At 42.1% G+C, this 21,724-nt stretch overlaps 1 protein-coding gene across 11 annotated transcripts in view; it reads right to left on the bottom strand.

Moving 5' to 3' along the window:
• Positions 1–21,724, bottom strand: part of KALRN (kalirin RhoGEF kinase) — a 548,250-nt gene that overhangs the window by 204,157 nt on the left and 322,369 nt on the right. For all 11 annotated transcript variants that reach the window (XM_054176436.1, XM_054176489.1, XM_054176457.1 and 8 more), the window contains 2 exons: positions 21,004–21,195; positions 5,511–5,680 (listed from right to left, as the gene is read on the bottom strand). In XM_054176436.1, coding sequence (XP_054032411.1) covers positions 5,511–5,680; positions 21,004–21,195 — 362 coding nt within the window. The remainder of the gene's footprint in view (positions 1–5,510; positions 5,681–21,003; positions 21,196–21,724) is intronic.

The raw sequence follows: 21,724 nt of genomic DNA, 5'->3' as shown, positions 1-21,724 counted from the left end.
TGTTCCAAATTTTTAGGGTTCTCTTTCTCTTTTCTGGGTTGAGTTTTCCCTCCAACAATATCACAGTATCACACAGTATCACCAAGGTTGGAAAAGACCTCAAAGATCATCAAGTCCAACCTGTCACCACAGACCTGTCATGACTAGACCATGGCACCAAGTGCCACGTCCAATCTCCTTTTGAACACCTGCAGGGACGGTGACTCCACCACCTCCCTGAGCAGCCCATTCCAATGGCTAATGACTCTCTCAGTGAAGAACTTTCTCCTCACCTCAAGCCTAAACTTCCCCTGGTGCAGCTTGAGACTGTGTCCTTTCATTCTGGTGCTGGTTGCCTGAGAGAAGAGACCAACTCCCTCCTGGCTACAATCCCCCTTCAGGTAGTTGTAGACAGCAATGAGGTCTCCCCTGAGCCTCCTCTTCTCCAGGCTAAACAACCCCAGCTCCCTCAGCCTCTCCTTGTAGGGCTTGTGCTCAAGGCCTCTCCCCAGCCTCGTTGCCCTTCTCTGGACACGTTCAAGTGTCTTGATGTCCTTCTTAAATATCTAACAAAGCATTCCTGATTTGCTACAGAACTTGACTGAAATGCTTCTGCTTTGCGTTTTGGAGGTAATTATCATGCAGTCAGAATAAAACAACATACAGTCAACTTAAATGTTAATTGAACATTGTCAGTGAGCATAAGGCAGAAAAAAACATGAACTTTTGCAGATGCCTTATATTGAAACTATACACTGACACACAGAGTCATTTTAGAAAAGTTTAAACCATGCCTTTGAGGTTCTAAGGCAACAAACCACAAGTTAATCTGTTTGCATTATGTGCCTTGAAGAAATAGAATAAGCATTTCCCAGAACATCTGAAGCCTTAGAATAAAAGTAAAAATGCAGAGTGCTATTAACTGCAACATAGGCCAGTCACTAGTGGTGTCCTCCAGGGATCAGTTCTGGGCCCCATCCTGTTCAGTGTCTTTATTGATGATCTGGATGAGGGGATTGAGTCCATCATCAGTAAACTTGCAGACAACACCAAGTTGGGAGCAGGTGCTGACCTGTTAGAGGGTAGAAGGGCTCTCCAGAGGGACCTTGACAGCCTGGACAGATGGGGACAGACAAATTATTGGGAAAAAAAGATAAAATAAACTTGGGGGGATCAAAAATAGGGTTTGCTGTATTGCTGTTGAGTTTGTTCAGAATGGACACTGCTTCTGCAACCACTTTCAGTGCTTTAACTGTGAGAAAGCTTAGGGGTTGGTCTCTTCTCCCAGGCAACCAGCACCAAAACAAGGGGACACAGTCTCAAGCTGCACCAGGGGAAGTTGAGGCTTGAGGTGAGGAGAAAGTTCTTCACAGAGAGAGTCATTAGCCATTGGAATGTGCTGCCCAGGGAGGTGGTGGAGTCACCATCCCTGGAGGTGTTCAAGAGGGGATTGGATGTGGCACTTGGTGCCATGGTCTATTCATGAGGTCTGTGGTGACAGGTTGGACTCGATTTTTGAGGTCTCTTCCAACCTTATTGATACTGTGAAATATATCATTACCAAAAGTTCATGTGCTGAACTACTGTAAAGAAGGCAAGATAGAGAATTCTTCACTGCCTTTTTTTGCCCCTAACATTCCTGTTCTTTCACATCTCACTGGAGTAAGTCATTGTTTTGTCTTTCACAAATGTGCAGAAATATTGCCCCCAGCAGCGCCCTTAGAAATGCAGTTCAAGATTCCCTTCATGTTAACTGCTGAGAAGGATGATCAGCTCAGTAAAACACCAAGAAGGAAGAGTGAAAAAAGTGTTTAGAATGCCACCTGTGACATGTGCAATCCTGCTAGCCAGGCCTGGTTTATTCCTGATGGGTATGGACTCCTGATGCAGTCACTGAAGGCTCTAAAGATCCTCTGTGAACAACAATCCCAGGCATTATATTTAACTAGTCCAGGCAGCTGAGCTTTCCTTACCATCTGGAGAGGACAAAAAGTGCTGCTATACAAATGATCTTCTCTAAACCAATATCTATTCTCTCAAAGATAAGGGCAAGTAACACAAAATTTTTCACAGCATGTGCTATGACATGCTTGATAAGAGCAGTGTATTTCATTCTCTTCGTTGATGTAGCAGTTGCAATCTTCAGCTACTCTTCATGACAGGTACAAGATGATCCACACTGTCAAATGCTATGCTAAGGATAGACTGAAGCAGTTCTCGTTTTTTCCTCCTTTGCTTTATCTCTCTGTTCTTTACTTTTGCCAGTAGCCACAGAAGCTGTTAGAGTGGGCACACACAGAGGTGGTTTCACATTTTTCTTACACAGTTCTGCTTCACTTTTTGAAAGAGTCCAGCATTACATTAGAGGCTTTTCAGTTAGTCAGAGCACTCAAAACCAACACTTGAATCAGAGACTGCTTCTGTCCTTCAGACAACTTTTACTTCTGTGTTTGGTCTTAACCTTATCAGAAACAGGGGACTGAGTCCCTCATCAGTAAATTTGCAGATGACACCAAGCTGGGGGCAGGAGTTGATCTGTTAGAGGGTAGGAGAGCTCTGCAGAGGGACCTTGACAGGCTGGACAGATGGGCGGAGTCCAGTGGCATGAGATTTAACACATCCAAGTGCTGGGTTCTACACATTGGCCACAACAACCCCATGCAGTGCTACAGGCTGGGGTCAGAGTGGTTGGAGAGAGGCCAGGCAGAGAGGGACCTGGGGGTATTGGTTGATAGTAGGCTGAACATGAGTCTGCAGTGTGCCCAGGTGGCCAAGAGGGCCAATGGCATCCTGGCCTGCATCAGGAACAGTGTGGCCAGCAGGAGCAGGGAGGTCATTCTGTCCCTGTACACTGCACTGGTTAGGCCACACCTCAAGTACTGTGTCCAGTTCTGGGCCCCTCAGTTTAGGAAAGATGTTGACTTGCTGGAACATGTCCAGAGAAGGGCAGTAAAGCTGTTGAGGGGTTTGGAGCACAAGCCCTATGAGGAGAGACTGAGGGAGCTGGGGTTGCTTAGCCTGGAGAAGAGGAGGCTCAGTGGAGATCTCACCGCTATCTACAACTACCTGAAGGGAGGTTGTAGCCAGGTGTGGGTTGGTCTCTTCTCCCAGGCAACCAGCACCAGAACAAGAGGACACAGTCTCAAGCTGCACCAGGAGAGGTTTAGGCTGGATGTCAGGAAGAAGTTCTTCACAGAAAGAGTGCTTGGGCATTGGAATGGGCTGCACAGGGAGGTGATGGAGTCACCATCATTGGAGGTGTTTAGGAAGAGACTGGATGAGGCACTTGGTGCCATGGTTTAGTTGATTAGATGGTGTTGGGTGATAGGTTGGACTTGATGATCTCGAAGCTCTTTTCCAACGTGGTTAATTCTATTCTATTCACCCTGTTCCAGCTTGCTCACTACCCAGAATACAAGCCAGACCCCAAACCCAACATCTATTTGTTAAATAGAGCCACAAGTTCTGCCTTGGAATTTCTCAAATGTTTAGGCATGACCCCAATTCCAAAAAATGTCTCAAACTTGAGACTACCTTTACTTCTCAAAGACTGAAATTAAGAATTTACTAAGTTTGCATTAAAAAAAAAAAAGGTCCAAATTCCATATACCATGTCCCAGTCCCCAGGCCCCCTCCTTCCTTGCATGACCTTGCAGCCACTACACCAGCCTTTCTCCAGCAACTGCTATTCATGCTGATGCTCCACAGACTTGTCAGCCCCAAATATTGCCATGGCCCCACTCTCCAACTCCACATGCCACTTTCTACTGATTCAGGCAGAAAGCCTTTAGGCCAATCCCACAGCTAGCACCAGGACTCTTTCCATACAAGCACTTTCTGCAATCTCACAGCTCCACTGGATGGGGTGCTACGGGGTCTCTTTTAGGCTCTTCTCTCGGGGTGTTCACATTGAAGCGATGTTACACCAATAGGTGGGATGAACAACAACAAAGTATTTAGCCCATAATTTCACTGCCATTTTGTGATCATAGAGAAATGTCATAAATTCCGAAACAAAAGTGTCTTTGCTTAAAGTGAAGTTACCATGCAGACCTCTGATTGACCTGTTATTGCTGGCCATACACACATTCTTATCTAAAATCCCTTCCTTCTGGCAGCTCACCAAACACAGCATGTTTCCTTCTGACTTATCAGCAAATGTGAATGGATAGATGGACAGAGCTTAGCTATGTCTAGTGCTGATCCTTCCTTTCCAGCTTTGATGTTGGCAAGCAGTACCACAGCTCACGTCCCTTGTTCTTCCACTGTGCTGCCACATGCATCACTACTAAGAATTTACATGGGCTGTCCTCTGTGGCTGCCCAGGGCTCAATGACAATGCCTAGAGAAACCCTTTCAAATCAGTCTCTCTCTCTTTTTTTATTTTTTTGTTTTTCTTACCCAGTGGAAAAGACTCATCCAGGGTGATAGGAAAAACTATAGAGGAAAGCTCAACATCTGGCTGTAGTAGAAGAGCTGGGAATCCTAGAAGGGCCCTTAAGCACAGACATCCATCAGAGCCCTTCATTAACTACTTTGCTCAAGAGCACCTCAGGCTTTTCCTGTTGCTTTTAGTTTTCTGTGCTTCTTATGTGAGAAGTGAAAGCATCAGATTAGGAGAGCTCAGGGTGAGGAGAATGGTGTGACTCTTTGGTGAAATGCCTAAGACCTGGCAGATTTGTATGTTATCTATGCATACAGAACATACACACTAGGTACATGCAGATGAGGGCAATCTGTAACAGTAAAAAGCTCTAAATAATAAGTGATATATTTAACTTGGGTTTCAGCTCAGTAACATCACTAAAAAGCAGGAAAACTGCACTGCTGTCAACAAACTTTAAGCCACAGAAAACCATTGGAAATAACAAAAATGAGACTCCCAGGTGCAAATTTTGTGTAAGTTTACTCTGCAAATATTTGTTCTACTACACTCACAGGCTGAGAAAGCAAAAAATCCCCAACTTCTTGGAGCTATCTCTTCATATATTTTATATCAAGTAAAATGAGTTAGTTTAATTCATTAGGCAAGGAGAACTGGCAGTATAAGAACATCTTTGACAGTATGAATAAACCTGACATGGGCAAGCATAAACAGAAGGGTGCTGCATGCAAAACGAAAGAGTGAAGATTGTTAGACATGTGTATATTTTATTATGAGGAATATACTTCACCTACCTTACAAGCAACCATAAATCACAAGGCCTTGGCTTACAACAATTTAGCAATCCTCTATAAATACCCACTAAAAATATTCACTTGAAACATATTTGTTTCAATTCACTTCACTGTGCACATAAATAATCTGTCAAGCAGGAACCCATGCTGATCCACAGACTACTCTAATCAGTCCTCACAAATCACTCCCTGCAATTTCTACAAAATACTCAACAAATTTATGGAATCATAAATAAGCACAAAAATTAATAACCCTTCCCAATTAATCCTCACTTACAGTTCCCTATTCATGCATAGCTAAAGCACAGCATACATCAAATTTCTCAACGCCTTCCCTCCAGGTGGAAGCTTACCTGAGCTGTTGGATTAGATCTTCCCCTTCTTTAATTACATTGAGCGTAGCATCCAAGGTGGCTGTTTGTTGCTGCTGAAATTGCTTGATAAGCTCCTGAACTGCATCCACAGAATCAGCACAGACATCCTCTAAAAGCTCCTTCTGCAGATCTTCCATCCATGTCCACAGCTGGGAAGAAGGGGAGGGAAATATAAATCAGAGAGGGATTGAGATTTAACCCTTTTGGTCTCTAATTCCTGATCAGGAAGCACTAACTAGAGCTGCATGTTTCCCATGAAAAACTGACTGAAGTTTCTAAAACCAAAAAGACACATTGGTTATAGACTCTGGTTAAAGTAATTCCATTTTAAGCAACAAAATAAATACAATATGCCTCCCAACCCCCAATTAATTTGAATTTCAGTTTATTATATGACAATAACTAATTATATTATTCTGATTAACTCATTAAACAAGCAACAAATTTCAGTGCCCCAGAGCTTTGATAACCTAATGTTTGCAGGAGCTGTGTGCTATCAGCTGCTATTAATTTCCCAGGCAGCTGAAGCCTGTTGCAGAACAGACCTAAAATCTTTGGTATGTATGTATGGTGATGCCTGAAGTCTAGCTGTGCTTGCTCAGCTATGCCTTCCCAGGAAGATGGTATTGTAGAGGGTTTTGGATTGTTTGGGCATTTCTTTTCGTGGGTATGCCACTCACCACCCTCCTCAAAATGCACCTCAGACTTTGCTTTTTAACTCTGGAAAAATACAAACACAGAAGACAGCACTATCACCAACCAATCCCATGTAGATCTGTTAATTTTGAATACTCTTGACTAGCAATTTCAAAACAACAGCAACAAATCATTCGAGTAAGTGCTTAGATGAGAGTTTCCAGCCAGCTGTTCATCAGAGATGTGGACAGTGGCAGGCAAGCACTTCCCAGCAGCCTCCTGTGGGTTGTAAAGGCTTAAAACGAATGAGGTTTCCCCTTTAAGCTTGCTCTAAAAAGTGAGTGTAAAATTGCACCAACTGAGCTGGCAGCCTGCCAGCAAATCCTAATGATTCCACCAGAGAGGCTGTTTTCTGTGCCATGCCTGACCCATTAACCCACATTCTGCTGGTATACTGTGCAAGGTAGCAGAGAAATACAGGAGCAGGAAACACATTGCACCCGCACAGTGGGAAATGTCAAAGGGCACAGTGCTGGCAGTAGCAGGGCTGCACTTCTGCCTGCCGCTCCAGGGAGCTGCAAAACAGTTTGCCTGACAGGGACCTAGAGAGACAGCAGACGTTGTGTGGGGGTGGCAAAGAGCTGGTTAAAATGTTCCTATTCAAAATGAGTGGCACTGGATCTGCATCCTACAGGATTTCTCCTGAGATTGTGAAATCTGCATGTCCAGGTCAGTGAGAGGAGGAGAAGGATGTCAGAACCACCAGCTGGCAAAGCTTCTCCCAGTCAGGGTTCAAACCCAAGGACAGTCACTGAACATTATACTGTGCATATGCTACTGACTGCAAGGGTATCACCCTGATCTAAACCAAAATAATCAAAAGTAGAACCTGTCCCTGCACTGTTCCTGATATCAGAAAAGCGTGAGCCCGTCTCCTTGTGCTGTGTCCCCATCTCTGCTACTGACTCCTTACTTGACAGACATGCAAACCCAAGTTTTACAACATATGCTTAATTTGAAGGCTTTTCAGTTAGATTTTCAGAGTCAGCTTTGAATATTTTGGGCAAGCGCATCTGTTTACTCATAAATAGCAGAATTCTAATGGCCTACTCTGCCATTGGCCTAAAATGGCTCAGGTTACTTACATACTTTCACATTCTTAGGAGAAAGGCATGACATAAAAAGGCAACTATTAATAAAAGAAACAAATACAATTAAGTAGTCAGGCTTCTGAAAGAAAGAGTGAAAACATATTCAAAGAACCAAACAGATTTTTCATTTCTTGCCTGAGGTCCACGTGTTGAGCTTTGAGAAGCCACCATAAAGGGAAATGCATTAATGCCTTACATATGAACTACATCCAGAACCTTTTGAGATGATCCCTGCACCCACTCAAACAGTAGGGACAGCTGGACTATAACAAGCAAGGACCAAGTTGTTCAGGAATACTACTTTCTCTGCTTATCAGATCGCCAAGTAACAGAGCGCTCTGTGAATTTAGAGCAGAAAAATGACCAGATGTATAAATCAACCCTCTGCTTCAAGCTGAGAAAGCCAGTAGTTTAATTGCTTGCTGGTCTTCATCATATTTCATTTTTCCAGTGAAGAAAAAGCTCAGGGAATTTCCTTTGCAAAATGGGAGTGAAATCAACAACTTGGTTCATTGTTTGGAATCTGCTGTTTTCTTGAAATCATCACACTAGAAACAGCAGAAGAGAAAGCTTCCCATGCCCCACTGTGACAGAGGAAAGCCCTGTTTTCAGAAGTGTCTCCAGAACCCAGCTTCCAGCAGCAGTCAGGAAGATTTGGACATTTAAGACCCCAAGTCACTTTTTGAGTAAATTTCTAAATGAAAGCAGTTTTGGTATACTTAAATATGGTATACTTAAATATGAACTGTAGTGTACTCGCCTGAAACATAAACACTCATTAATGTCAGAGAGCAATCAAATATATGAACTCATATTACTTTCAGATGTTTCCATTAATGACCTCTGATTGTAAGGATTTGCATAAAAAAAATCTATCAGGATCTAGGTCATCTTTGACTCAGAGGTCTTTAATCCTTTAGACCCCACCAATCCCTGGAAAATCCTAATACAAAGAATCGGTCAATATTAACAAGATTTGGAACAACTTTCAGGAGCAATTCACGACAGGAACCTGATTCAAAAACTAACAGCATCTGAAATAAATGACTAATACCCACTCGTGAGTGCCACAACAATGAAAATATGAATTCCATGGCACTGCAACACCGGTCAGAAGACCTGTCAATCACAAGATAGAAATCACATGCTGTTTGTCACAGCTCAGGAAAATCAGTCGTGATTAGGGCTTGATGTTTAGTTACAATGCAATGATTCAGCTGATTTGAAAAAAAAAAAGAAACCCTGGCTATTCAAACCTCAGCTCACCAAGCACCTTGTGCACTTCCTAATTCACACTATGACCTATTCTACCAGCCAGCTATACTGGACCAAGTGAGCCATTTCAATTTCCCATTGCAATTTGACATATATTACATAGGACAAATTTTATCTCGTATTTGCAGAAACCTGTGAGGACCTGTCCTACTCACATACCCACTCCAAACTAGTGCTAGTGTATCCCTTGATACAGCCAAGCATATCTTCATGCATGTCAACATTTCTAATACTAACTCCTTCAAACTGACCTGGGCTTTGGTGTGATTAATTGGATATGGAAATACTCATTCATTAGTTGTAAAACCTAAATCAAATCCATCAGACAGATCCAGCCATAAATCTGACTCATGCAAACTGTGTCTAAATATGTTACAGCTAGCTACACAGAAGTCTAAAGCATAGACCTAAAACATCCATGCTGGAGGTCCACAGAAGGTCCAGAATTGAGGCTTTATTTATTAACTATGGTTTCAAACAAAAACCCAATGAGCTCCTGATTACTAGACCAGTGGCAAAGAAGAATGGCTCTTCGGTGGAAAAGAAGAATAGCTCTTCCCTTCTTTGGGGGGAGCTTCTGGCACTTCCCATGCATTGTAACAATCTCTGTGTCTTTCTTGGATATAAACACAGGCAGTTTCCCTCCCTCCATCCAAGGGATGACACAGCTTTTTATTTCCAGCTACTTCTTGTAATGCAATACCCTTCATTTAACTCAGGTGTTTAATGAAACCACTTACTGGAGTTTTGAAGGATATCTGTGCCTGTTACCTAGAAATTTATGTTTGTGACCTAGAGGAAGGGATCACTTAAAAGAGAATCTAATATCTAAAGAGATTGCTAAGAAAACCTTGCCTCTGTGTTGGGAATAAGTATTAAACACCAGTGTTTATGCGGTGGCATTTGCAAATGCCTGAGATAAGTTTTAATCCCCTCAAACCCAGTTTAAAAATACTGAGAATGAGACCAGTGAAAAGCAAAGAACCATTTAGTTCACTCCATAAGAATTACCATTGTACAACCTGTTTTCTAGGATTTTAATGGAAACAAGTAACTTCCCAGGGTATAGGTTCTACCCCTTTACTGTGTCAGAGAAGTGTCATGCGTTGCACTGCAGGTCCCAAAAGGATGCTTACGTCAACTTAGTAAAGTGAACATCCATTACAGCAATGAAGGCTAAAGAATGCAGTGAAATATGTGGGCCTTTTTTTCCCACCTGATTTGTGCTGCTTGCATGCCATGAGTTGTAACACAAGCACGCAGAGAAACAAAGCCAGGTTGAGAAAAAACCCAAACACAACCAGAATTACTCCAGAGAGAAATGGCCATCAGCCAGACCTTTTCTCTGCTACTATGCCAGGCTTACACAAATCTGTTCTGAGCAGTAACACCAAGCTTTTTCATCATAAGCATTAGGAAGTCCTGCAGACCCCAAGTTCAGGTTAATTTATAGCAGGATGTTAGCCTGTGCTTAGGTTTAAGCACCTCTTCAAGTGCTGTTGTGAATCTCCCTTCACTCCGCTGCCTTTAAGAAATTGCCTTTTCTACCCTGATTTCCCTGCACCACCATGGTGGAGACAATAAAGCTTTTCAGCACATTTATTCTCCATCATCTGATGTGTACTCACACTTAGAAAGCATCTAGTGCCATTTCAGTTGAAAGATGTGATGGCTGTTGTAAGTTTGAAGCACATTTCTACCACATTTTCCAAAGTCATATTCAAGGTCCCATGGAAATGTCAACAGAGACATAGAAAGCCATGTACGTAATGATGAGCTGCAGGAGTGTCACACAGTGACAACGTACCTAATAAAATGTGACAGGATGGGGAATGACCAGACATTACACATGAAATGCCACAATATGCAGCTTCCACAGGAAGACACAGCTGATGAGACACTCTGCTGGGAAAAAGTGGCAAGTGGAAAGAAAGGGAACATTCTGTGAAAAGAAAGTAAAATCATCTCTTCCTAACCTCTTTCTTGCCTTTTCCCTTCTCCTCGCCAATTTCTTGACGTTCATCCTTGTCTGGGCTGCATCTGGTGCTTCTGTATGCTGATGCCTTTTAATTAGTAACCTTGCCTACAGCAAAAGGATTTGCAATGCCTAAACATCTGATGCTTTTTCCAAGTCCTGCATGGCCCAGATTGATATAACACAAAATAATCTCCTCTCAAGGGAAATGTGATTTGGGTAGCTATGCTCACCTCAGGGAGTGTGTAGATCACCAGCCCAAGGTCAGGTAAATATAATTCAGGGACTACTTGCTCCAGGAGAGGAAGTTGGATTCTAACCAAAGAATCAGATGCGCAGGTTCTTGAATTTCTTCTTCTTCCATCACGAATTGCAAAACTAAGTTTTTCTTCTAGTATAGTTATTTGTAATTATGAAGCTAGATGTAATTAACTGCAGTAATTGCACTAAGCAAACACAATTCTGCACTCGATCATGCTGATAATAGTAGAGAGAGCTTGGAGAAGCTCTTCCTACATCAGAAGATTTACACTAGTGTAATACAGTAAAATTTGGTGCAGGATGGGCTTCCCATAGCTGTGAAATATACACTATAAATTCAGCAATTTACTTAAATTAATGCAGGAACCTTTAGAATCATAGAATCAATAAGTTTGGAAAAGACTTCAGAGATCATTGAGTCCAACCTGTCACCCAACACCTCATGACTAAGCCATGGCTTCAAGTACCACATCCAATCCCCTCTTGAACACTTCCAGGGACAGTGACTCCACCACTTTCCTGGGCAGCACATTCCAATGGCAAATCACTCTCTCTCTGAAGAATTTTCTCCTCACCTCAAGCCTAAACTTCCCCTGGTGCAGCTTGAGACTGTGTCCTCTTGTTCTGGTTGCCTGGGAGAAGAGACCCACCTGGCTACAACCTCCTTTCAGGTAGTTGTAGACAGCAATAAGGTCTCCCCTGAGCCTCCTCTTCTCCAGGCTAAACAATCCCAGCTCCCTTAGCCTCTCCTCGTAGGGCTTGTGCTCAAGAACTCTCCCCAGCCTCACTGGCCTTCTCTGGACACGTTCAAGTGTCTCAGTATCTTTCTTAAATTGAGGGGCCCAGAACTGGACACAGTACTCAAGGAGTAGCCTAACCAGTGCTGAGCCCAGGGGCACAATGACTTCCCTGCTCCTGCTGACCACACTAAATATTTCACACATTACATTTTCCTCCAAATTGTTCACTGAACAAAACGTCTCATTATTTCTCAAATGGGAGCTGCACTACCTCTTCTCTCTGTGCTTTCTCCAGTGGCTGGCCATATCACTTGCAATCTTACCCTGATCTGCTGCGTTGAGTCTCCTTGCACTACACCCTAGGAATCTCAGAAATAAATCATTTGTGACAATTCTGAACCGTTCTGAATCTTGCTAAGGATTAAACAAAGTGTGGGACCTTTCTCTAACCAGTCTTACTGGATCCATCAACTCAAACCTCCACCCTGGCACTAACAGTTTAAAAATACTTGTGCAGACTGTGCTGCATACATTTACTTAAGGTATCTTTTAAGCCATGAGTGAATTACAGAGGTGTTCCTGTATGGCTTTAATGAAGATTTATTCAATAGGTAAAGTATCACAGATACTGGCTGCCCACTCTGTTGCCTTTGCACACAGACGTGAAAGCTGCAGGCCCGCACACTGGAACTGGCAGAGGTGAATCTTCCTCAGCTTCAGGAAAATGGGCTGTAATATGGCAAACAAAAGGGTACTTTCTGAGAATTAGCACATCCTATTTAAAGGTGCTGCAGCATGAACGACTGTTATCCGGAGAGTAATGCACACAGGGTGGGGACCCATTTTCACAATACGGAAAACACATGCAAAGATCCTCAAAAGCCAGTGGTCATACTTGAGTGAAGCCCAGCAGCCAGTCAAAATGCTGGTGAGCAGCCTGAAAAATGTGGACAGCAAAATGTGAGCTTAAATGCAGTCTGTAGGAATCCTTTGGCTAGAGTTCATGGCAGAACTTCTCTTCCATTCTCTTATCCTTGCTCTGCTGCAGGCTCAACTTCCTGACAATTGTTTTATGGGGCTGCATTTAGAAGCACTTAATTCTTATTACCTTGATTCTGTCTCACAATTTTTGACATCCCAGATGGCAGAATTTTATTCACTCGCAGGCTGGCTGTGCTTCAAACTTCCCTGCTCTGGAGCAGGATGTGCTGCCAGGATACCTCATCTCTCTTCATCCCCACCTTCTTAATATTTTATGAAAAAACCTTGCCTCTAGACAACAAATGGACAGGAAAGAGGGGCATGCCACATCGCCCCAGCTGTCCTGGTGCCACAGTCTCAGGTCTTTGGTATCTTTACAGACAAGATTTAACCCTGTAAAGAAACTTCCAATGTAACTGGTGAATGCTTGCATTTTGGTCAAAGCAGCAGACTCTGGAGCTGCAGAAGGGTTTGCTCTTACTTAACAGCTTCATGGTAATTGATTGCTGATAACACAGAATGAACTTTTACATAGCTCACAGGAAAATAACACTTGTTACACCTGCAGAGCCCTTTCTACCACCCCAGTTATCTGAAAGATAACAGTAAGCTGGCAATATATCTGTTTTCTCCAAGGTATCTGCCACCCAGGCAAAGGACTGCATGTATTACCTGTATGTGCAGCCCTGGCAGCTCACTTCTCCCACATCCTCTGCTCGCTCCCTGCAAATCCACCTGCATTGACTTAAGCCTTATAAAAGCATTTGTTGTTTTCACTTCCTTGTCTTTTGATTTCTTTGCTCAGACTACTCCTTCCATCAAACTACACTGATTCAGCTCTGAGCAAAACCAGTGTTCATACTGCTAAGAGACCTAAGTTTAAGGTTTGATGTTTCACAGCCCTGCAGTGAGGTGAGAAGCAGATATTTTCAAAGTGTGATTTTGTATGCTGCTTCATATGTGTCTCAGCTGTTAATTTATCCCACTGAAGGAACAGAAGTTCTAGCTTTTGAAGAAGGCACTTGGTACTTCCTTCTAACACTGAAAAGTTGAGGGATGTGAAATGGCCAGCCTGTGAACATTTAATGTGCAGAGAGCCAGCCTGTATCATTTATGGGCCCCTCAATTTAGGATGGATATTGAGACTCTTGAACATGTCCAGAGATGGGGAACGAGGCTGATGAGAGGCCTTGAGCATAAGCCCTACAAGTAGAGGCTGAGGGAGCTGGGATTGTTTAGCCTGGAGAAGAGGAGGCTCAGGGGAGACCTTATTGCTCTCTACAACTACCTGAAGGGAGGTTGTAGCCAGGAGAGCGTTGGTCTGTTCTCCCAGGCAGCCAGCACCAGAACAAGAGGACACAGTCTCAAGCTGCACCAGGGGAAGTTTAGGCTTGAGATGAGGAGAAAGTTCTTCACAGAGAGAGCTGTTAGCCATTGGAATGGGCTGCCCAGGGAATTGGTGGAGTCACCGTCCCTGGAGGTGTTCAAAAAGGGATTGGACGTGGCACTTGGTGCCATGGTTTAGTAGTCATGAGGTGTTGGGTGGCAGGTTGGACTTGATGATCTTTGAGGTATTTTCCAACATTATTGATTCTATGATTCTATGATTTTAGTGTTTTATGCTTTCATTGCTTTTTAAGTCTGGGAAAGGAACAAGAGCAGTGTCCAGGATAGGAGTAGTGTGTAAGTGTGTAGGACAAATTGTGTTCAGAGAACAAGACCTTTTCAGAACTTGTAGAAGTTACCAGGAAGTGGAACTGCTAACCTGCTTATCCTCTACATCACAAGTCTCTATTATCTAGTGGGTGTTAGGTCTGAAATGTCAATATTAGTTAAAGTCAAACAAAAAACCTATTAATTTCAGTACCATTAATTTTGAATACTGGGTCAATTTGCAATGAGTGACAGGATTATACAATATCTCCCACAACCACTGTCATGTTTGCTCCATGATTAACTTCGATATGTTCTGTCAAATCTTCTGACAAGAGTCAACAGCAGCCAACCTTAGCCCCATGAGCTTTCTGCTTCCTGCTTCCCAGCAACTCCGCCACAACATGAGGGTCAAGCCCTGTCAAAATTAGTGACCTACACTGAAATAATCTCCTAATCATTATATTCAACTGAAGCAGGGAGAATTTAATTTCACAGGTCTTGGTTATCAAGTAAAATTAGGTTAGCAGTGTCTGCAATAAAACACTGTTACTGCTCCTAACTGACAGGGTAAACCCACTCCCATTACTCACTTGAGTAACCCCACTGATATCTACAGGGTGACCAAGGTGACCTGCTGACCACTAATAATTTAGGTCTATATAGGAAACTGCCTGAGACTTCATGGTCCAGGATTTTGCTTCCAGTTTTCATGGCCTTATCAGACAACCTGTTCAGAGTGAAACTTCCCATACCAGGTATCTGCCTAAGGCTGAACTTTGAGGCATACTGAAGTAAAAGGTACTAAATGAGAGGATAGGGGGAAAAACAGTTGCTTTGCCTGTGTTAGAAAATGAATATTTCTTCTGCTCATATGAGATACTCCAGATCCTCCACGCTTTTAAGCAAGGATATGAAGTTTTACAGGGTTTAGCCTTGATGTCAAGAAAATACACTATGGCATCCCTGTGAAAGTTGCCCAAATTCGGTCACTCAGAAGACATTTGCCAAGTTCCAGCTTGCACATGTTCAGCAAGAATCTCTTTAAAGTTTGGCAGTTCAGTTCCCTCAACATTAAATATTTCCTGAGCACATTCATTCTGTGGGCCAGGTAAACCTTGTGAGCTTCACATGGAACCACAAGCACTGACCATCTCACCACATTGCTCTTCCGACCTGTCAAGAGGTCAAAAAAGCACCAAGGCATGTGACCTGAAACCACACCACTCTCCCCTGCTTTTTGCTGCTGTCTTGCTGGAGTCAAAGCAACACAAAAGTGTTACTCTAAAACCCACTGAGAAATGAGAAACCTAGAAGTGGTAAACCACGCCTTTCATACCCTGAAGAGCTATGAAGCAATTGCAGAACTGATTTGTATTTCAGGTAAATCAAATCTAAATTCAGTGAAGTTCCTTCTTATTCTTAAATTAGCAACTGAATTGTCAGCCAGTGGCACAAAGAGCACAACAAACCTTTACTTCAGTTCTATAGACAATACACTGAGGTACACATAATTGCTCTTAAATACCAACAGTAACCCTGAAAGCATAATTTCTTGATAATGAAGCCAATGATTTATTTGCTTGTAGATAGCACAGAGAGCTATCTATGAGCAGCTTCATCTCAACGCTTACTTAAAATCAATTCCCAGGCTTTTCCATACCCCCAGTACTGAAACTGTATCAGAAACTGCTGGTAGCACTATTTCCTTTCACTTTAAGCCAGACAAAACAAACCCATGATTGCTAAATAAAGAAGAGAAACTGCATGGAAAGTGAAAATATTTACAAGCTGCTAAGTCATCATTTAATTAAGCAAGAGGATTTTGAAAGTTTTTAATGACATGGAAGTGATGACAGTGCTCTTTTCTGCCTACATTTTTATGCTTGGAATTTTAAAGTACACTTCAGAACCATAAAACCATGACACCAATGTAAAATATTAAGATTCAGACAATTAATTGCAAGATGTTTTTATTATTTGAGTTGAGGTTTTTCAGTCCTCAGGGTGTGATTTCATCACATCTGTAATGTTTTCTCCAGGAGCTTCAAAACCTCTTCTCTTTTAAACAAAATGAAATGAAATGAAATCCAAGAATCCTGTATCATCATTTGATCCTAGCAGCTTAGAGCTTGCAGGAAAACATCAGCTACCATGAGATTTGTGATAAAACTGCAAGATCTGACAATTTTGCCAATAACTGATTCAGATCTGAAGTAAGAACATGATTTCAATCACACTTAATCCTGAGAGAAATGATTCAAGTACAAGTCTGCTGAATACATTTATCCCACTGAAAATAATTTATAACTTTACCCTGCCATACAGAAAATTTGATTTGATTCCCAAGGTACCAGGTTTCTGCTCACACCATCAGGAATGCCTTGGCCTAAAAGGATATGGAAATACTGTCTACAAACTAAGAGAGCATAATGAGGACTGTAGGACAGTGGGACACACAAATATCTCTTTTCTAGGCATAGCAATAGGACAACTACATTACTCATGAGTTATGATGCTAACAATCATTTAGGGGACTGCTCTAAATTTATGTCTCTCAAATGTTATTACCATGCAAGGATGACAAAATTTCAGCTTAAGAAAGGCCATTAAAACAAGTACATCTATTCTATTCTATTCTATTCTATTCTATTCTATTCTATTCTATTCTATTCTATTCTATTCTATTCTATTCTAATCCTATATATTGTTATGCTTAATTGGCAGTCTTTTCAATATCCTTTCAACTGGACCATAGAGTCATTTTGGTTTGAAAAGAGCTTTAAGATCATAGTGTCCAACTATGAATAAGTCAGTGTTTAGCAGGAGGAATCCTCTTACAATGCTTTCACTTGAAATGAGCAGTGATTCAAGCTTACTGTAGTATAAAAAAAGCCACTTAACTTTCACTACTGATGGGATGTCTGGATTTAAATGACTCCCTAATTCAACACTGTATTGTCCTGAAGAAATTCTAGCAAGGCAGGTTACAAAAGGAAACATTTATTTGACAAGATCGCTTTTAAAAGTGGGAGCAGTTAAAAGTTTCTCAGGTGCTGGGAATGTGAGTAGTTGCAGGTGGAGATGCAGAGGTGGACAGAGTACAGGTGAAGCAGCAGAAGTTCACAATAAATGCATTCATCCCCACCTAGGAATCATCACATCAGAAACACAATCCATCTGGGCTAGGAAGACTGTCAGAAGAGACATGTTCCTTGCAGGAAGGTATTTAGAATATTTCCATAAAAACTATGTCAGCATGACTGACTCTTTCTACTCAATTCTGCGTTTCACTGTTTCTGTCTCAGTAGATTAATATATCAAGCAATAATGAGAATTTGGGAAACTCAGATGAAAAATACATTGAGACCATAGTTTCCTGGCTTATTGCCAAGGAAACATGAAAGGAATTTTGTATTCATTTCCAAGGCATAAGAGAAACAGTTGCTAACAGTTTAAGAAATGGTTTTAAGGACTACAAAGGATGAAATGAATAATGGTGCTCGTTATTAAGCAGTTAATAACATCGTCTAGAAAAATGCAAAATATGTCAGGTGTTAAACATGTTAATGTGCCAGCCTAACTGCTTTCTCCTCGCCCTGAGAGAGTCCCAGGTGATGGGTTTGGATGGGCATAACACACTCCAGCATCAGGCACAGCATAGCAGGTAGGAAGGTCAAGGTTAATCAGGAAGTCATGTGTTGCTTTGGAACTGGAATGCCCCACGGCAAACCAGCAGCCATGGATCTCAGATCTCCCTGCATTTCACTACTGCAGCAAAAGGATTTTGGGGTTTTTTTTTGCCTTGATATCTGCTGTAATTTAATTTAAATCTGACTCTGAACTCTTTAACTCAACACAAACTGCTACAGACTCAAAGGGAATATTGCTTGATAAATCGTGACTTTAAAATTGGAATCTAATGTTATCTCTGAGTCTGAAATCCCAGCAAACAGAGTGAACTGATTTTTAAGCAGCTTCACAAAATGAACATGGATGGTGCAGATCTCACCTGGTCAAGTGGTGGGGTGGCTACAGCAAGAACCTGCATTTGGTCTAACCCAGCTCTGTAGGCTGGGAGGTCTTACTGGGGCTGAGTGCAGGGCCAGGTGAGGATCCAAGTGAGATAGGATAGGATAGGATAGGATAGGATAGGATAGGATAGGATAGGATAGGATAGGATAGGATAGGATAGGATAGGATAGGATAGGATAGGATAGGATGACCAGGTTGGAAGAGACCTTTGAGATCATTGAGTCCAACCTATCATCTAACACTATCTAATCAACTAAACCATGGCACCAAGCACCCCATCAAGTCTCTTCCTAAACACTTCCAGTAATGGTGACTCTACCACCTCCCTGGGCAGCTCATTCCAATGGCCAATCACTCTTTCTATGAAGAATTTCTTCCTAACATCCAGCCTAAACCTCCCCTGGCACAGCATGAGACTGTGTCCTCTTGTTCTGGTGCTGGTTGCCTGGGAGAAGAGATCAATTGGTATGAAACAGAGAACTGACATAATACTATCGTGGTAGCAAAGGAAGGACATTTGTATTCCTTCATGTTTGAGGAATTCATCTACCAGTTTTATATCCATATCAAGGAATGGCAATGACACTGGTTAATTCACCAAGCTAGGCCAAGCAATGTGTGGTTTGTACTTGAGCCACTCTATATCATAAAAAGCAAATACAGATCCAAACAAGGGCTAAGACTCTCTTGTAATGCTTTGTGCTTTTGCCACCAGGTCCCCCAGCAGCCTTTGGTTACTTCACTGTGACTGTTGGGATCCCCCCAGCTGGCAGACAAATACTAAACTGCAGCAATTACCTCGCTTATTATTTTTGGCAAAAAAACCCCATAAGGTCCTGGGCTGTGTGCCTGCCAGCAGTGCAGAGGTATGGCATTAAAGTGGACAGGTAGAAACACACAAAGAAATTCTGAGAACCTGCAGAAAATCAGAGTGTTTGGCCCCCACAGGAGTGAATTACACAGGGGTAAATGAAAACTTCCATTCTCCTGCAGAGCGACTGTGCACCCTCTGACACTGGGGAACTGCTGGGGTTTGCAATAACTTTAGCAGCCTCTTTGCACCCAGCCCAACAGCCGTCACTCATTGTGTATATTCCTGGGTCTTCCTTGACTTTCCTCTTGCCCCATTTTTATGCTTGCAGCTCCCTCAACAGTCCCCTTTGGAAAGAGAGAGGCACCTGGAATCTGTCCATTCAGTCTGTAAAACTGACAGTGAGTATTTTCCACAAAGGCACCCCAGCACCAATTTGCCCCATGGGGAAACATCAGCCAGGCAGAGATTTAGGGTTTATTCTCACAATCTAGAAAACAGCACTGATGCTGTCATAAAAGATTGTTTTTTTCTAACAGCTTAAAAAAAAAAAAAGAAAAATGTGTATCTCTATGCACCTGCATTTCTACATACCAAAGCAGAACTCATTAAAACCAGGTGAGTGGAGCAGGCAAATTCCTTTCTTGTTAAAGAAGGATAGAAGCGAGTATAATGCACTGCATTCCCTTCACACAGGGAAGCTCCAGTTTCCAAACACAAATTAAGGCACACAGTACCAGTAATCATCAGAAGAAATTTAGATGATAGAGAGGATATTATACTGATAACTTCCTGGAGTCATGCCTATCTTTGTGTTACTAGTCACCACCTGCATAGGTGAAGCGAGGTTAATCACAGTAGGAAACTGTTATGAAATAATTTGGACTGAGGAAATAACCAATTAAGTTTCCCCTGTGGCAAACAGCACAGCTGAAAGGGTTTGAGCTACTCTGGCAACAGTAGTACTATTCACATGCTTAAAGTAGCTGATTTTAGTGTATAGCAGAAGAAGGATGTAAAAGGCAAATTTTCATGTAGCAACAGCTATAATGGACACACTGTAATTCCATCTTCCATATATATATATATATATGAATGTGTACATACATATGACTATTTAAGGAGGCTCCTCAACAGACTGAAGCCTCCTACACACAACTTGTTTGTAACATGTAAATCAACAAATACAGGCAACGCTTTCTGCTTCTAAAAGCATCTATCTGATCAAGAGTGTTTCTGCAGACACTGCAGAGCACAAAAACAACCATTCTGACTAATTCCATCTCTGAGCAGAAACCATATCTTTAAAAATTATTCATGACTGAATGGCCTTTGGTCTGCAGAAAAATGTGAAGTATGCTTTAATTACATCCCCAGTGGCCTCCCACTTGATGTCCTGTCCACTGCATCTCTGTTGAGACAGCCTTATCTGTGGATATTTCTCAATTACACTAAACAGCATTTATTCAGGTCCTCACTGATTCACTGTGGTTACTTGCTCTTTTACCATCATTATGAAAAGTGAAATCTGCCTCATTAAACAGTGTAAGATTTCCAGTAACACTTAATAATAACTACTACATTAATTAACATTACATTCAAATGGAATCCCTCTGGGATAAGTATCATACTGCTAGCATGTCTGTATCTAACGTGTTAATATCAGTTCATGTACTTACCAGAGAATTCTTGCTTTTTAATAATACATTCTAGTTGTAAATTAAGCACCACTTGATGTATTAGATATGCTGTTCCTATATTTTAGTGTACTATATCCTTTGTATGTTTCATTCACATTTTATTTCCTCTTTACAGTAGTTACTCATATGCATCCAATGGACTGGATATCATTCCTGTATGGTGAAGATGCCTTTTCTATGTCATCTGAATTTTCAGAGTCAGCCTCTTGTAGCACTCTGCAATACACTGAAAAATTCTCTCATGCACATCTTACCTCTTTGGTGTGGGTATGGAAGGAGACTGACATGTCCAAGAGAAGTTTCCTCTGTTCCACCCTCCGGACAAAGTCCTGAATCCGTACTTCCAGATGCCGTGCTGCTTTATAGATCTCTTCAGGGTCACATTCCCCAGTCTGAGCCAACTGCTCTGCAGCTTCCAAAAGCTTGTCTGCATTGGTGTATGTATTCTACCAGCAAACAAAACAAGAAGAGAGTGAGTAACACAACTGTGGCAAGTAACCCCCTGAAACAGGCTGTTTATACTTTCAAAGGCATGAAAGCAAGTGATTACCAGAGTCCTAAAACAATAGGAATAATTCCTACTGGCACTGCCATCTGTGAAAGGAGAAGGTTTAAAGCCACACAGAGTAATCCTTCTGTGCACACGAAATAATTTCTTCTTTGAAATATACCACCCCAGACCAATCCTGCCAGACACAGCAACAGGACTGTTCCCTTGTTTATTTCTAAGTCCCCTGGAATTTCTCAAAGATAATGTAATGGAGCAAGCAGGACTAACCACCTCAGAAGCCTACGGTGCTTCACGTGACACTCAGCTACAAGCTCTTTGCAAAGGCCTCCCAATGGCTATCACATTACAGCACGTAATCACGGTTGCCAGAGATGTCTCAGCTTCAAGAAACTTTTGCCTTTCACTGACTTTTGTGAGATAACTTGAGAAGACTGCCTTCAAGTTCCTTCCATGTTTTTTCCTCT

The sequence above is a fragment of the Dryobates pubescens genome, chromosome 2 (assembly GCF_014839835.1).
Source record: "Dryobates pubescens isolate bDryPub1 chromosome 2, bDryPub1.pri, whole genome shotgun sequence".
NCBI classification, from domain to species: domain Eukaryota; kingdom Metazoa; phylum Chordata; class Aves; order Piciformes; family Picidae; genus Dryobates; species Dryobates pubescens.
Note: the sequence above shows the minus strand (reverse complement) of the source record. Positions and strands in the feature narration are given on the sequence as shown.